We start from the raw sequence: 18,245 nt of genomic DNA, 5'->3' as shown, positions 1-18,245 counted from the left end.
GTACGCTTACGGTAAGCGTACGGTGGCGTGCGCGAGCGCGATTCTGATTGGCTCTTAGATCTTAGTAAACATTCGAATCGGCCGAAACCAGGAAGCGGCGGCCGCCATTTTGTGTATTTCACTCTGAAAAAAAAGAGTGAAAACAAGGAAAGGGGGCAATGAGGAGAGTTACAGACCCCCTAACAATTGTAAGGGGGTCAAAGAAGGACAGAAAAGTACAAAAAAAACATTTATTGATTTTAAAAAAAATCACGGGGTACGCGTACGGTAAGCTCACGGTAAGCGTACGGTAAAAAAAATAAAAATAAATAAATGAAAATCAGATTTAAGAGTTTAGAAATTAGGTAGCTCTAAAAAGAGCTGTTGTGTTTATGGAGTCATTTTTTTAGTGGTACCTACAAGTAAGTACCGATGCAGAGTCTAAGGTTCAAGAGGAAGACTCTGTTCCCTTCATCATTGAAGTGCACACCATCTCCTCTATAAATGTCTTGCATGTCGTAACGCAAGTTGTTGTGGTAAATGGCACCCATACCATAGTCACGGAGGAAAGCAGAAACAGATTTGTTGACGTGCTTTCTTGCTTTGTCAATCTGTGGACAGAAATGATTGGACCAGTTCCATTTTTGCCTTTGGCATATGTTGGAAAACACAAAGGCAGTTTTAGGGAAAAGTGTAAACAGTTGTGCAAAGGTGTCCTTCATAAGCATTTCCAGACCTACCCCAGTCAAAGTGCCTAGGTCATTGCCACCACAGTGCACTATTATGAGGTCAGGGTGTTGGATTTGCATGAAGGATTTCACCAATGGCATCAATTGGTGCCACTTTAACCCTCTCTGACCAATCCATTTAATGTCTACATTTGGCAAAGCAAGGTCTCTCACCATATCTGTTTTCTCTGCAAACTTTTCACTCCAGAAGACATAGCTGTGCCCTACAATCCACACTGTGAACATCTTCAAAGGAGAACTGGATGCACTCAGGAGGTGTCTTTCAGTAGAATGGCAATATGAAAAGAAAGACAGTTTGGAAATGGAGGCATACATATTTTTTACAAAACAAAAAGAACTGATTGGCTGTTTCATACCATTCTAGAAAAAAAACTAGGCTGTATGTGAAAATTAATAGAAGCATGTTTTGTATTGGTACAAAAAAATGTGTAACCAAAGAACAGTACTATGGATTTGCAGTTAGGTTTGAAAAGTCAAGCACTCTTGCTCTGTGGAATTGAAACATTGTGTGTCGAACTTCTGACCTAACTGCACACAGCAGTGTTCCATGAGCTGTTGCTATGGTAGCAGGCAGAAGTCAAGTTGGGGGAAGGGTACTAGGCAGAAGTCAAGTTGGGGGCAGGGTACTTTTGGAAAAGGGTTGGTTTTCAACCAATAGAAATGTGTCATTACATTTGAAAAAAAGGGGGAAGCACTGAGATTTGAAACTTACATGTATATGTGTGGAAAAATAGAGGGAAAGTTTGCCATTATCTGGTTCTGCTGAGAGGAGAGAGGTGTACAGAACAGAGATCCTGGCTCTGATAATCTGCTGTTTGAGTGACACATTTCTTTCACAACTAACTAATTTTAAAGGTGAGTTTACAGTTTGAGAGGGGATGTATGTGGTAACTTAAGAAATGAATAATAGAAATGGGAATTGTTTTTGTTGTAGTTACACATGGTGGATTCATAATGTGTCAGTCTGTAAAAGAGATTTTCACTTGGCCCGAAAAAAAAAGAGCAGTAAGTGTGCTTTCAAATTGGCAAAGAAATTTCGTTTTGGCACTAATGTGAAAACATGACTGTGTGTGCATAGAAGAATTATAGGCAGAAATGTATTGCGTCTTGCTCTGGTGATTTCACAGTTGCAGTAGATGGAAAAGAGGAGCGAATTTTTGGGGGAAGAAGCAGAGGTTTAGCACACACCCATGTGCTTGCCATGTATAGTCATGCACAGTAATTAGAAGCGAGTGGGGTTTTCAGGTTTAAGTCTGTAATGCAAATACATTCAGCATCACTAAGGCTGGTTGCCCCTGCTGGAGTGTAGGCAGTCACAGAGAATGCACACGGTGGTGGTCTGAAAAAAAAACAGCTTGGACATGTGCATTTAAATAAATTTAAAAAAAAAGGTTTCAGAATGTGTCAGTCTGTAAAAGTGATTTCAAAGTGTAAAAAGAGATTTTCACTTGGCCCGAAAAAAAAAGAGCAGTAAGTGTGCTTTCAAATTGGCAAAGAAATTTCGTTTTGGCACTAATGTGAAAACATGACTCTGTGTGCATAGAAGAATTATAGGCAGAAATGTATTGCGTCTTGCTCTGGTGATTTCACAGTTGCAGTAGATGGAAAAGAGGAGCGAATTTTTGGGGGAAGAAGCAGAGGTTTAGCACACACCCATGTGCTTGCCATGTATAGTCATGCACAGTAATTAGAAGCGAGTGGGGTTTTCAGGTTTAAGTCTGTAATGCAAATACATTCAGCATCACTAAGGCTGGTTGCCCCTGCTGGAGTGTAGGCAGTCACAGAGAATACACACGGTGGTGGTCTGAAAAAAAAACAGCTTGGACATGTGCATTTAAATAAATTTAAAAAAAAAGGTTTCAGAATGTGTCAGTCTGTAAAAGTGATTTCAAAGTGTAAAAAGAGATTTTCACTTGGCCCGAAAAAAAAAGAGCAGTAAGTGTGCTTTCAAATTGGCAAAGAAATTTCGTTTTGGCACTAATGTGAAAACATGACTCTGTGTGCATAGAAGAATTATAGGCAGAAATGTATTGCGTCTTGCTCTGGTGATTTCACAGTTGCAGTAGATGGAAAAGTGGAGCGAATTTTTGGGGGAAGAAGCAGAGGTTTAGCACACACCCATGTGCTTGCCATGTATAGTCATGCACAGTAATTAGAAGCGAGTGGGGTTTTCAGGTTTAAGTCTGTAATGCAAATACATTCAGCATCACTAAGGCTGGTTGCCCCTGCTGGAGTGTAGGCAGTCACAGAGAATACACACGGTGGTGGTCTGAAAAAAAAACAGCTTGGACATGTGCATTTAAATAAATTTAAAAAAAAGGTTTCAGAATGTGTCAGTCTGTAAAAGTGATTTCAAAGTGTAAAAAGAGATTTTCACTTGGCCCGAAAAAAAAAGAGCAGTAAGTGTGCTTTCAAATTGGCAAAGAAATTTCGTTTTGGCACTAATGTGAAAACATGACTCTGTGTGCATAGAAGAATTATAGGCAGAAATGTATTGCGTCTTGCTCTGGTGATTTCACAGTTGCAGTAGATGGAAAAGAGGAGCGAATTTTTGGGGGAAGAAGCAGAGGTTTAGCACACACCCATGTGCTTGCCATGTATAGTCATGCACAGTAATTAGAAGCGAGTGGGGTTTTCAGGTTTAAGTCTGTAATGCAAATACATTCAGCATCACTAAGGCTGGTTGCCCCTGCTGGAGTGTAGGCAGTCACAGAGAATACACACGGTGGTGGTCTGAAAAAAAAACAGCTTGGACATGTGCATTTAAATAAATTTAAAAAAAAGGTTTCAGAATGTGTCAGTCTGTAAAAGTGATTTCAAAGTGTAAAAAGAGATTTTCACTTGGCCCGAAAAAAAAAGAGCAGTAAGTGTGCTTTCAAATTGGCAAAGAAATTTCGTTTTGGCACTAATGTGAAAACATGACTCTGTGTGCATAGAAGAATTATAGGCAGAAATGTATTGCGTCTTGCTCTGGTGATTTCACAGTTGCAGTAGATGGAAAAGAGGAGCGAATTTTTGGGGGAAGAAGCAGAGGTTTAGCACACACCCATGTGCTTGCCATGTATAGTCATGCACAGTAATTAGAAGCGAGTGGGGTTTTCAGGTTTAAGTCTGTAATGCAAATACATTCAGCATCACTAAGGCTGGTTGCCCCTGCTGGAGTGTAGGCAGTCACAGAGAATACACACGGTGGTGGTCTGAAAAAAAAACAGCTTGGACATGTGCATTTAAATAAATTTAAAAAAAAAGGTTTCAGAATGTGTCAGTCTGTAAAAGTGATTTCAAATTGAAAAAAGAGATATACACTTGCCCCCGAAAAAAAAAGAGCAGTAAGTGTGCTTTCAAATTGGCAAAGAAATTTCGTTTTGGGACTAATGTGAAAACATGACTCTGTGTGCATAGAAGAATTATAGGCAGAAATGTATTGCGTCTTGCTCTGGTGATTTCACAGTTGCAGTAGATGGAAAAGAGGAGCGAATTTTTGGGGGAAGAAGCAGAGGTTTAGCACACACCCATGTGCTTGCCATGTATAGTCATGCACAGTAATTAGAAGCGAGTGGGGTTTTCAGGTTTAAGTCTGTAATGCAAATACATTCAGCATCACTAAGGCTGTTTGCCCCTGCTGGAGTGTAGGCAGTCACAGAGAATGCACACGGTGGTGGTCTGAAAAAAAAACTGCTTGGACATGTGCATTTAAATAAATTAAAAAAAAAGGTTTCAGAATGTGTCAGTCTGTAAAAGTGATTTCAAAGTGTAAAAAGAGATTTTCACTTGGCCCCGAAAAAAAAAGAGCAGTAAGTGTGCTTTCAAATTGGCAAAGAAATTTCGTTTTGGCACTAATGTGAAAACATGACTCTGTGTGCATAGAAGAATTATAGGCAGAAATGTATTGCGTCTTGCTCTGGTGATTTCACAGTTGCAGTAGATGGAAAAGAGGAGCGAATTTTTGGGGGAAGAAGCAGAGGTTTAGCACACACCCATGTGCTTGCCATGTATAGTCATGCACAGTAATTAGAAGCGAGTGGGGTTTTCAGGTTTAAGTCTGTAATGCAAATACATTCAGCATCACTAAGGCTGGTTGCCCCTGCTGGAGTGTAGGCAGTCACAGAGAATGCACACGGTGGTGGTCTGAAAAAAAAACTGCTTGGACATGTGCATTTAAATAAATTAAAAAAAAAGGTTTCAGAATGTGTCAGTCTGTAAAAGTGATTTCAAATTGAAAAAAGAGATATACACTTGCCCCCGAAAAAAAAAGAGCAGTAAGTGTGCTTTCAAATTGGCAAAGAAATTTCGTTTTGGCACTAATGTGAAAACATGACTCTGTGTGCATAGAAGAATTATAGGCAGAAATGTATTGCGTCTTGCTCTGGTGATTTCACAGTTGCAGTAGATGGAAAAGAGGAGCGAATTTTTGGGGGAAGAAGCAGAGGTTTAGCACACACCCACGTGCTTGCCATGTATAGTCATGCACAGTAATTAGAAGCGAGTGGGGTTTTCAGGTTTAAGTCTGTAATGCAAATACATTCAGCATCACTAAGGCTGGTTGCCCCTGCTGGAGTGTAGGCAGTCACAGAGAATACACACGGTGGTGGTCTGAAAAAAAAACAGCTTGGACATGTGCATTTAAATAAATTTTAAAAAAAAGGTTTCAGAATGTGTCAGTCTGTAAAAGTGATTTCAAAGTGTAAAAAGAGATTTTCACTTGGCCCGAAAAAAAAAGAGCAGTAAGTGTGCTTTCAAATTGGCAAAGAAATTTCGTTTTGGCACTAATGTGAAAACATGACTCTGTGTGCATAGAAGAATTATAGGCAGAAATGTATTGCGTCTTGCTCTGGTGATTTCACAGTTGCAGTAGATGGAAAAGAGGAGCGAATTTTTGGGGGAAGAAGCAGAGGTTTAGCACACACCCATGTGCTTGCCATGTATAGTCATGCACAGTAATTAGAAGCGAGTGGGGTTTTCAGGTTTAAGTCTGTAATGCAAATACATTCAGCATCACTAAGGCTGGTTGCCCCTGCTGGAGTGTAGGCAGTCACAGAGAATACACACGGTGGTGGTCTGAAAAAAAAACAGCTTGGTTTCATAATGTGACAGTTTGTTATACAGATTTTCACTTGCCCAAAAAAAAAGAGGAGTTTGTGTGCATTCAAATTGGCAAAGAAATTTCGTTTTGTGACTATTGTGAAAAGAAATGTAGTAATATATTTAAATTCAATAAAGAATTTTTTTTTTAGTTTTTTTGCAGGTATTGCTGAAGAACAGTGAACAAAATTTAAGATGCCTACAAAATCTCGAGTTCAAAAAACGCTAAAAAAAAAACTATATTTGAGGACAACTGGAGGACCAAAGTTAGTAGAAGATGCTGATGTTGGGAAAAAGAAAAAATCTTCTGGTAAGCAAAAAAGACAATTCCTAAACAAAATATTGAAAACAAACAAAAATGTACAAAATGTCTGTTCTCGGAAAAATGTAACAAAACCTACAGAACAGCAAAAAATTGAGGATTTAGTTAATGCAAATATACCTTCTGCAATTGAAAAGTTTAACATAAACAGAAAAACAGCATTTAAAGAGATACGTAGAAAAATGTTTCAGAGAAGAGTTATGTCCAATTTGATAAAGGATATAAAGAAATATAAGCAAAAGGCTAAATATTATAAGAGAAAAAAAGAAATTGAAGCCATTGCAGCAAAGGCATTAGAATTAAAAAGGAAACTATTCATATTAATTTTGAATAGGATGCGTACATTAGATAAAATGGTTAATGTACTGAAATCACAAAGCAAAAGCAAAAGAGTAGTGAACAGAACAAATTTTTGTAAAGTGTTTTTAGGAAAGTGGATGCATAGCTCAAGTAGTGAACCTTTTTTTAATGAAGAGAGCTATTTTCAAAGTAATAGTTTGCTGCATGCAGTTGACACCAGAGGTCGTTCATACGAAGTAAAAAATGGTTGCATAATGGAGAAGGAGATAATGGTTCCAAGAGATGAGGTACAAGTGATGGCAGATGAGGCAATGGGGAGACGTCCTAAAGCCCCAGTGTACACTTGGAATTGTAGTAGTATTTGCACTGTGCGTCAGGAATCTATTGACAGATTTCGAGAGTTTCTAAGAGAATATAGTAAAAAAAGTGTAAAACAAAAGATTAAGGTGCTTCAAAGTCTGGATCCATGCAGAGTGAGAGAGAATACTGGTTTGCAGGGTCATTCTCTTGCTTGTCTATCTAGAAAAGTGTGCAATAGTGTTTTCCATCATTTTAGGATGCTGGCTGTTCATCATACTGAAATGAGAAAGTTTGTGAGACGGTTGTATTTTGCCAAAAGTCCAGCAATAAAGTTAAATGAATTGAATAGGGCTCTGTTCCGAGGAACGGTATCAGATGTAGAGAAGGTTGTTGATGAAATTCAGTTTTGTTACTTTGGTCCTGAACAAAACAGTGCAGAGAAGGACACAGTAAATGAGGCAGAAGTGGAAGAGAATGTAGAACCTTGTGTAAGTAAGACATTTAATGATCACATAACAAAATTTGCAATAGTCTCTAATGAAAGACCAAATGTTACTTGTATTTGTTGCCGCAGAACTCATTATAGAAAACAAACTAGGAATGTTGATCTCTACAGAAAGAGTGAAAATGAAGATAATTATAAGTGGATGGATTTTGCAACATATATATTTCTTGAAAATTGTTTTGAATTGGGTGAAGATCAGCGTATTTGTAAATACTGCTACAACAAGTTAGAGGAAAATAGAATGCCGACCAGAGCTGTACATAATAATTTAGAATTGGATGCTATTCCTGCTGAACTTTCTGAATTAAATACATATGAGTCTATACTCATTCAATGTGTTCATCCGTTCCAGACCATAGTACGTATGGAGCCCAAAACTGGTAAATTACCTCCTTCAGATTTAGTGAGAGGTTTAAAAGGTAGAGTGGTGTATTTGCCCTTGGATTTGAAAAAAAATATGGAAACTATTGATGCGGATACTTTGGAAACTGAACCATTAATTATTCTGGTTAATGGTGTACCTACAAAGAATAAGAAGATTTGGCAGGAGCTGGTAGATGTGCGGAAAGTACAAAGAGCAAATTTGTATTTGAAAAAAAATAACAAATGGTATGAATCAATTTATATAGTAGAAGAAGAAGAAGAAGAAGATTTACAAGGAGATACAGAAACACCAAGTGGACAAATTGAAAAAGTGGACAAGTCAAAGGAAGAAGAAATTTATGAACATTTTAGCATACATCCTCTCCATTCGAAAGAAGTTATGGGAGACAATATTGATCTCTTTCAGATGAAGAAAGCAAAAGGAAATCCCGTGAGTGTATGGGAGGAGAGCTTGGAAGCTCGATGTTTTCCCCAGCTGTTTCCTAAAGGAAAAGGAGGACGATACGATGAACGTCCGGAACAGATTCCAGCTTCTGAGTATCGGACTACAAGACTATATGCTGAAGATCCCAGATTTCGACAAAGTATCCCTTATTTGTTCCATCTTTTATTTGAAAGCGACTTGTCTGCACTGTCTTATGCAGTAAATCACATTTTAAAAAGTGGAGTACATTTACAAAATGTGTCTGCTAAGGATTTTATGGAGAAAGTGCAGCACCGAGATGATCATTTGGAAACACAACTGATCAATCTGATGGCTTGTCAGCGTGGGACAAATGAATATTGGTACCGACGCCATGGTGAACTAAAATGCATGTTACGCAATTTAGGAACACCAACATGGTTCCTTACCCTAAGCTGCGCCGAGTACGCTTGGGATGATTTACTGGATTTTCTACGAGAGGCCAATTCAAACATTGAAAACATCGAATACAAGACAGCAGGAGAACTGTGCTCATTGGATCCGGTTAATGTTTGCAGATATTTCAATCATAGATTTGAGGCTATGATGTCCTTCATCTGCAATAAAAAAAATCCACCCCTTGGAGAAGTAGTGGATTTCTTTTGGAGAAAAGAGTACCAGGCAAGAGGTGCTCCTCATATTCATATGCTGCTGTGGATCAAGGATGCCCCAAAGTTTGGAACAGATACTGATGAAGCAGTGTTATCTTACATTGAAGAATATGCAACATGTGCTATACCTAAAAGCACAGAAGAGTACAAGTTAAAGGAGCAAGTTCTACGTTTCCAAAGTCATCGGTGTGGAAAATACTGTCGACGGAAATACAAGAGCAAAGAAAAATACTACACTAAATGTCGATTTGGATTTCCTAGACCTGTTCTTACAAATGGAAGAGTCAACAGTTTTATGTCAGCTGTGAGACATACTATCACAAGAAAATCACCTAAGAATACCTACAACCTTAAAAGAAAAGAAGAATCAAAAAATATAAATGACTACAACCCAGTCATTTTATCCATGTGGAACGCTAACATGGATATACAGTATGTTGCTGACAATTCCATTGCTGTTGCTCGATATGTAACGTCTTACATTACGAAATCAGAAAAAACAGAATTGAAGGAAATGTGGGAAGAGATTTCTCACGAGAAGACTGTCAGTAAGAAGCTGTACAGTTTCAGTTTGAAGATGTTATCGCATCGAGAAATTGGATCCTACGAATGTTCAGATAGATTATCTTCTGCAAGTCTCTACTCGAAGTCAAGAAGAATAATTTGGGCAAGTTTAGGCCTTGCAGCAATGAGAAATCGGGTACTGAAATCTGTTGGAGAAATTGAATATTTGGCACAGTTCGAACCTGAAAGTACAGATATATTGAAAACAAACATGTTGGACACATATTATCCCAAGAGAAGTCATCATCTGGAGAACATGTGTCTCTATGAAGTGCTGCAGAACTACATTTATTCACGGAAAGCTGCAGAAGACATCAATAATGGAAAATATAAAGTCGTTGGTGAAGAAGGATGTTTGGTGAAGCAAACCAAAGGAAGTTTGATAAATCACCGGAAGCTGAGTTGCGACACTACCGACAAGAAAGAATTTTACTACTTGGCTCTTTTACAGTTGTTTAAACCATGGCGTTCAGAGGATGAACTACTGGGAGAATTCCAGAGCTATGAAGATTCTTTTAATGCTTGCAAAGACAGCATACAATGCAGTACATTCTCAACTTATCTGCAAATGTTAAATGAAGAAATTGAACAGGAAACTACAATTGCAGCAGAAATTGCTAGAGACAGTTCTCAGGACAGCCAAAGTTCAGGAACATACAGTCAAGATCCCCTAGGACAACCAATCGTTGAAAATGAAGCATCAATAGCCATGAATGAAGTGGAAACGGCTATGAATCAAGCTCAAGAAGAATTTATAGACTTAGAAAATTTGGAAAGACAACTGAATCAAGAGCAGCAACAAATTTATGAAGAGATCAAAAACAAAATTGAACACGGATTTCTACATGAAAAAAAAGAGTGCTCATGCACATCATTTCATCCAATCAGGATGTATGTAAGCGGACAAGCTGGCACTGGAAAAAGTTTCCTAATTAAAGTCATCAGAAGCTACCTAAAGCAAAAAACAGATTCTACTTTGTCTTGTGTGGTTACTGCTCCAACTGGGTTAGCAGCATATAACATAAAAGGAATCACCTTACATCGTTTGCTAATGTTACCAGTGGAGCATGAGAACAAAATACAATTCAACAAGCTAACTGGAGAAGCATGCTTGGAAGTTTCAAGAGTATTGAAGAAGATGCAAGTTCTCATTATTGATGAGGTGAGCATGGTATCAAACTTAATGCTTGCCTTTGTGCATTTAAGAATGCAGCAAATTTTGAAGACAGACTATGACGTGTTATTTGGTGGAAAACACGTCATCGTTTTTGGGGATCTTTTGCAACTTACTCCGGTTAAAGGACAACCAGTGTTTAATACTGTGACACATGAAGACACGAAGAAGTCATTGGGAAGCATCGGTAATACAAATATTTGGTCCTTCTTTGAGTACAAGGAACTTACAACTAATATGAGGCAAGCAAACGATGAAGAATATGGAAGTATTCTGAAAGATATCAGGATTGGACTACTCACAGAAGCTGGCAAAAAAGCATTACAGACTCGGCTGCTACATAATTTATTTCCAAAGGAAGAAATAGTTGCAGAGAAGATATACAAGAACATTGCAGAAAACAAAAGTGTCATCTGCTTAATGCCAACTCTACGTGAATGCTCAATATTCAATGAGGAGCTTTTGAAATTGGAAAAGGAAGAGATCATGAAATTGGAAGCAGTGGACAAAATTGAGGATGGAAGAATTACTGTCACAGTAACAGGCAAACTGAAAAATAAATTGGACTCACTAGAGAAGAACATCTCCAAAACAGCAGGATTAGAAAAAAATCTATATGTTTGCATGAACTGTAGAGTGTTTTTAAGGAGAAATTTGGATGTTGAAAAAGGCTTAGTAAATGGAGCGATGGGAAGAGTTGTGGGTTTTATTAATTATCAGAAAAAAGATGGAATTGAATGGTTAAAAATAAAATTTGATCAGATAGAGGAAGTTAAAGACATTTGTCGTTGTTCAGTTCGTTTCATGCTTGTGAAAGACTTATATGTACGTAGGAAGCAGTTTCCGTTTTCTCTAGCATATGCTGTAACTATTCACAAGTCTCAAGGATTGACTGTAGATTGTGCATTTGTGAACATTGGATCTAGTGTGTTCAAAGAAGGTATGGCATATGTTGCTTTGTCACGAGTCAAAACATTATCAGGTTTATTCATGATAGACTTCGATGACTCAAAAGTTAGTGCTGATACAAACTGTGTAAAGGAGTATAATAGATTAAGAAGAAGCTATGCTCCTCATTTAGGTCAGTATCCTGTGTTGGAGAAACGTGTAGTTTCTCGTAAAAGGAGAAATGAGAATATCTGTAATGAAGATGTAGAGAAGAGGAAAAAAAAGAGGAGTGATGTAATTGCAAGCAAAAAGAATAAGGAAAATGAAGAACAGGTTGTAGGATGTCATTTTGAAAATAGCTCTGGTGTCAACTGCTACGCAAATGTAGTGCTGAATGTTGCTTTTTATCTGGAAAGTTTGCAAGAGCAGATAATAATAAATCAGGGAAAAAGATTCTGTTCAGAGCTCAGTCTCCTTTTTCAAAAGCTGAGTAAAGATAAAACTCAAATAGAAAGTGCTACTGATATTAGAAAACTTTTAGATGTATGTTCAGGACGAACACAGTTTTCTCAAAATGAACAGCAAGATGCTCACGAATTTTTGATGTATTTTCTTCAGGTAGTGGAAGAAGAAGGAGTTCCCATTGACATTTTTTTTGGTCTCTCTTATAAATGGGAACATAGTTGTGATAATTGTTATAATATAAGTGGTTCTATTGTTGATAATGAAAGGTTTATTTATTTGACATTGCCAGAGAGTAAAACAGTCACTTTTGCAAACTTAGTTAAAGATGCTAATCATAGCATGAAATGTGGTGAGTGTAATTCTGACATGTTATCAACATTAATTTTAAGGGAATACGGACAGTATGTAATTTTAATGATGCAACGATGTAGAGCTGATGGATCAAAATTGGATACTTTAATAAAGAAGTTTACAGGACAGCAATTATCAATTTCAGGAAAAACTTTTGTAACTGTTGCAATAATTTTCCATGATGGACCTACTGTTACTTCTGGACATTACACAGTTTATCTAAAATGTGAAAAAGGATGGACACTGTGTAATGATTCCCAATTGATTTTCAAACAACGTTTGCCTTTTGATTTAGCAAATTCCTATCTAATCTTCCTGAAACCTAAATTTTAGAGAGACTTGGCAAGATCTGGACAAAATAATTTTACCATTTTACAGGATTACCATTGCAATTTTGTAAAAAAAAGATTTTTAAAATTATCATTTGGCCTAAAGGAAAGATAACCAATTGTAATGTGGACTTTTTAAATTTTTAATGCAATTTTGAAAAACCAATAATTTAGAGATTATCGGTAACTTCTGCACATTTTAAATTTTGGAATGTTATTGGACTGCCACTGGAAATTTTTTCAAAAATTATTTCAAAAATTACTATTTGGCCATGTGGAAAAGTAAGCAATTCTATTGTGGACTAAATAAATTATTCGAAAAATTTTCGTGAACCAAAATGTTACAGAGAATCGGTGAGATCTGGACAGATTAAACTTTAGAATTTTAATGGTTTTCCCTTGGAAATTTATTCCAGGGAAAGAATAAAAAATACTATTTGGCCTAAAGGAAATAAAATCAGATGTATTTTGGAGTTATTTGAGATATATTATTGTGAATGTACTTCTGAATCAAAAATATCAGACGGTATTTTAAAGAAAAAAGTATTGTTTTTAGATGACATTTTTTAAGAATAATATGCATTTCTGTAATGATAAGTTTAAGTGAGAAGAGATTCTGGGCTTTTTTAATACAATCTTTGAGATTGTTATTTTTTTTTGCCCGCTGTAAAATGATGAATGCAATTGCTTTCACAATTTATAGTGAAATGCAATATATTCTGAAAACAGCAAAAATAAGGCAAAAATATTTTTTGGGAAAAAATGTAAATATGTGTACTGTATTATAAAATGTTTTAAAAATATTAATACTTTTTTCTTTTTTTTCAGATCGATATAGAAAATTTTCGTAAACTACAACCATTTTAAAAACTATTTTTTAAAAAAACAAATGAATAAATATTTTTTTCAGTGAGTATGGTAAGTCAATAGTAATAATTGTAGTCTTTCAAGGACCTTGTAATGTGAAAAATGATTTTTAGTGTTTTTTTTAAAAAATAAAAAAAAAATTACGCTTACCGTACGCGTACGGTAAAAAAAAAAAGTTTTTTAAAAAAAATGTAAAAAAAAGATGAAAGATAAGGTTGGCTCTTAAAAGAACCGTTGTGTTCATGCAGGGACAGAGGAAAGGAACCATGGGAAAATCATTCAAAGCTACAAATGTGCTGATCTATTTTGTTATTCACTAGGGAAACACTGGTCTCCCTATAACAAATTAGAGCTTTACAAAATGTGCAATGAATATCAACCTTCCGAAATCGAGGGTTCATTTCCAGAGGGCCAGCAAAAGGAGATTCTCCCCCCACAGATGAAGGGCTCACCTGAGCTGCAGAAGAAGGAGTAAGCTCTGCAGGTGATGGTCCAGGCTGAGCTGCTGTGGATGTACTGGCTCGTCTTTCTGAAGAGTTACCTCCAAAAAGTTGAGCATGTGTCCTTTTGTGTACATCCTTGAGGTGCCTCATCATGGTGTGATTCCCAAAGGAATACTTCCTGTCAGGATTACCTCTAGAAAGTACACGCTGACACAGCTTGCAAGTAACTAAGGGTGCATTCACCTTTTGCTGGCCTTCTGGAAAAGTAAAATAATCCCAAACATAAGAAGGTTTTACTTTCCTCGCTCTCTGCCTCAAGACAGTGCTGCTGGTGCTAGCCTCACTCTCAGAAGAGCTCTGCTGTTCTGCCATCGTATCCCAAAGACAAACCAGCTCCTTCTCCCAAGGGATCACAAGCAGAAATGAGGGGAATGGGTGTGGTGTAGGAGAGTTCTAGAACTGAAAGTAGTTTCAACCAATCAAAAGTTGTGTTTCAAGATCACATGACCTACCGTACGCTTACGGTACGCTTACGGTGCGCTTACGGCAAAAAGTACGCGTGCGCGTAAAAAAGACACGCGCTTGCGCACATGCGCATAACAGTCATTTCCCGGCACTTCCGCGTAACGTGCGCGTGTTGCGTAAGCGCGCACGCGTCCCACGCGCAGTACGCGCGGCTACGCAAAGTGCGTAACTATACGCAAGCAGCGTAGATAGATTACGGACGTTGCGTAAACCGTACGCTTACCGTGAGCTTACGGTACGCGTACTATAAAAAAAAAAAAAAAAAAATCTGGAAATAAATTTTACATGTTTATTTTAAAAAATATATATAAAAAAAATATTTAAGGATTTTAAAAATTAAAGCATAGTCTTTATAAAAGATAAGAAAATTAAAATAAAAATATGTTTGAAAAAAATGAAGAATATAAAAAAAAAATAGCATTTAAAAAACCTTGCAAATTCACTGAAAAAACCATGGGTTTCACACACGTTATAGTTAGGAATTAGCATTTAAAAAACCTTGCAAATTCAATGAAAAAACCATGGGTTTCACACACGTTATAGTTAGGAATTAGCATTTAAAAAACCTTAGAAATTCACTGAAAAAACCATAGGTTTCACACACGTTATAGTTAGGAATTAGCATTTAAAAAACCTTAGAAATTCAGTGAAAAAACCATAGGTTTCACACATGTTATAGTTAGCTGGACATTTTACTCGTAAAAAACCAATGAAATTGCCCCGTTATAGTTAGTTCAGCTAACTATAACTCGCGCGCCCGCAATGCACTGCTGATGACGTCACATATTACATCACTCATGACATGGTCAGTGACATCACTCATGACATCACTGATGACATCTCAAATGACATCACTGATGACATCACTGATGACATCATCTAGTGAATGTGTGTTATTCTGAAAATTAAATATGTTTTATATATGTATATCTCATGGTCGATGGAAGAATAAATGGGTATATAAGTGTCTAAATGGATGATTTGTTTTTGAAAAATTGATTGTGTAACTGACTGATTAAGTGTATCATAGTGAATACATGGCTTAGTGAATAATGTTTAAATATGTAAATATCTGTATCAGTCTCTCACTTTGTGTATAAGTGGCTGCATGGGTTGGTGAGTAGCTACATGGGTGCCTATTTAGGTTATTAGTTGTTTTTTTGAGTATCAGTCTGAGTGTCTGCATGGTTCGGTGGGGGGTATTACGTAGTGCATCGGTGCATGAATGAGTGACTCACTGTTTGTATGTGTTGAACACAGCATGTGTGCAGGACTGTATGGGTGGATGAGTGTGTGTATGGGTGTGTTAGTGAGTGAATGACTGTCTCAATAGTGTCTTCAGGAGTAACTACATACGTTTTAAACTAGTATATGTGACTATTGGTGTATATATGTGAGTATATGTGAAAGTGAGAGATTGAAAGAGTTCCTGTATGAATAAGTATGTGTTTCTATAAGTGATTGTTTAAAAGACTAAGTATGTGTAAGTTTCCGTAGAAGTAAGTGTGGTGGTGTGTGTATAACTGTATATGCAAGTAAATGTATGTTTGATTCTTTATTAGCATGAGTGACTATGTGTGTGAGTAACTCTATGGATGAGTGGCATTGTGTAACAGGATGTATAGATGTATGAGTACATATGATGAGTGAGTACATGTATGAGTGACTGTATAGGACTGTTGGTGAATGAGTGGATGTGTATGTGGATCTTAGAATTACTGAAGAGGTTGTTGTAACTGGTATTGGTATGTCCATTGTTTTGAAATTTTTAGTCTCTATTTTTGAATGTGTGTATCAAAGCTTATATTAAGGTGAGAGGAGGTCTGCCACTCTATCACAAGGATGATGTCATCAGTGATGTCATCAGTGATGTCATTTGAGATGTCATCAGTGATGTCATGAGTGATGTCACTGACCATGTCATGAGTGATGTAATATGTGACGTCATCAGCAGTGCATTGCGGGCGCGCGAGTTATAGTTAGCTGAACTAACTATAACGGGGCAATTTCATTGGTTTTTTACGAGTAAAATGTCCAGCTAACTATAACATGTGTGAAACCTATGGTTTTTTCACTGAATTTCTAAGGTTTTTTAAATGCTAATTCCTAACTATAACGTGTGTGAAACCTATGGTTTTTTCAGTGAATTTCTAAGGTTTTTAAATGCTAATTCCTAACTATAACGTGTGTGAAACCCATGGTTTTTTCATTGAATATATATATATATATATATTTACACATACACACACATATATTTGACCTACTGGTGGAAGGTTTCAGCGTGATCCACGATGCGGGCCGAGAAATGGGGGGAGGGGGTTGGTAAAAAAATATTTTGTTTCCTATGTTAATTCCCATTGGAATTTTGAACATGACAACAGCGCTGGACGAAATTACACCAAATTTGACAGAAAGGTAGCTCTTGGTCCAAAAAGCATGCTTTTTGTTATGTGGTGTAAATCTGCTCTGTAGTTTTAGAGTTTTTAAAGGAAATTCAAATTTATATATCCAGGGTCGCGACTAATTTGGGACGATTCGTGAATGCGTGTGCCAACAGGAATACCGTTGGCTCGCCGCAACCTGAGCAGAAAGTTGCTGCTGCCATTTCAAGTAACTGGACATGGTCTACGGGGCTCACAATAAAGAACTAAAGTGATAAGGCGGTCAGGGTAGAGGCACCCGACCCTGTGAATGGAATATAGGGGTGTTTGGGAGACACCATATGCGTTCAAAATGTCGAAAACAAGTTTTTTCCACTGGCGTGATATTCGTGAACACATTGCGATGCTCAGCATGGCCTCCTGTACAAAATTGCAAAGAATTAGCAATTAAAAAAATACATTCACACTCACTCACAGACCCACTCAGACAATCATGCTCCCAATGAGAACTACTCAGACACTCATGCACCCACTCGCACACCCACTCAGACACTTACACACTCATTGACAGAACCACTAAGACACTCATGCAGTCACTCACAGACCCATGCAGAGACTCACGCACCAATTCACAGACCCACTCAGAGACTCATGTACCCACTCACAGACCCATTCACACACTAACGTACTCATTTACATGCACAGTCAGTTATGTAGTGGTTAATTCTAAATGTGCTGTTGACTATTGAATATCTGCTTTTGTTTTGCGCATTTGCAATGTTTTGCGAATATAAAAGATTTTTTTTTTAAAAGGGAAGCTTTAAAAGGAAAATCAACCAGTGTTTGGGAAATAGGGTGGATCTGAGAAGAGCTTTTGTGTTTATTGTGTGTAGATGATGACTATAACAATAAAATTACTTACAAAAAGGTAATTTTATAACTTATATTAGTAAACTACTGACCTCAAAAATTAATTACAATATGTGTATATATGTGTTCTACACTTTTCCCCAGACTCTATGTAACACGACCTTTCACCACAAATTCATATCATGCGGATTCTTGCACTAGCACTTTATTGTTTACACGTATAATCCCACGTATAATCCCAATGTCTATTATGACCCTGATCTTTGGAAGGGAATGTCTGTAGCACTTGCTCTGACATATTAGCATGTAGACTATCATCATTTGGGACTACGGTTTTACCTTAAAAAGAATGTGAGCCATACGCTGGTATTATCCATATGTTATGACTTATTTTGCACTGTGTGATTTTTTAGCTATTCTTCATTAAGAAAGTATTTATCTCCATGTCTATGTATACTTTGAAATGCTTTTAATCGTACTTGGGGTATGCAGGTATTTTAATCAGTAATGATGTTCATTTACAGTCTGTTTTCTAGCTTTAGTCACAAGGTACTCACTTTTTATAGCTAAAAGTGCACCTTTTTGTATTTATTGTTCCCTGCCCGTAAGCGCGTCATGTGATCAAGCTTGCGTGAGCGAGCGAAACGCGTCAATGGCGGGCACTAAGCCCGAGCACTCTTGGATGTAACCTGT

The 18,245-nt window shown here is 37.1% G+C and overlaps 1 protein-coding gene across 1 annotated transcript; it reads left to right on the top strand.

Annotated features, from left to right (window-relative positions):
- The first annotated feature begins 1,473 nt into the window (after nucleotides 1-1,473).
- LOC146869968 (uncharacterized) lies at nucleotides 1,474-18,025 on the top strand. Its single transcript, XM_085640866.1, has 3 exons — nucleotides 1,474-1,583; nucleotides 5,963-11,654; nucleotides 17,966-18,025. The coding sequence occupies exons 2-3, from the start codon at nucleotides 6,006-6,008 to the stop codon at nucleotides 18,023-18,025; spliced, it is 5,709 nt and encodes a 1,902-aa protein (XP_085496992.1). The 5' UTR covers nucleotides 1,474-1,583; nucleotides 5,963-6,005.
- The last annotated feature ends 220 nt before the right edge of the window (nucleotides 18,026-18,245 follow it).

The sequence above is a fragment of the Triturus cristatus genome, chromosome 1_1 (genome assembly GCF_964204655.1).
Source record: "Triturus cristatus chromosome 1_1, aTriCri1.1, whole genome shotgun sequence".
Classification (NCBI taxonomy): domain Eukaryota; kingdom Metazoa; phylum Chordata; class Amphibia; order Caudata; family Salamandridae; genus Triturus; species Triturus cristatus.
This window is presented reverse-complemented; position numbering and strand designations above follow the sequence as displayed.

Coding starts and splice junctions, on each gene's coding strand:
- LOC146869968 (XM_085640866.1), top strand. CDS start 6,006: ATGCCTACAAAATCTCGAGTTCAAAAAACGCTAAAAAAAAAACTATAT. Junction 11,655..17,965: donor ATAAGGAAAATGAAGAACAG/GTTGTAGGATGT, acceptor GTGATTTTTTAG/CTATTCTTCATTAAGAAAGT.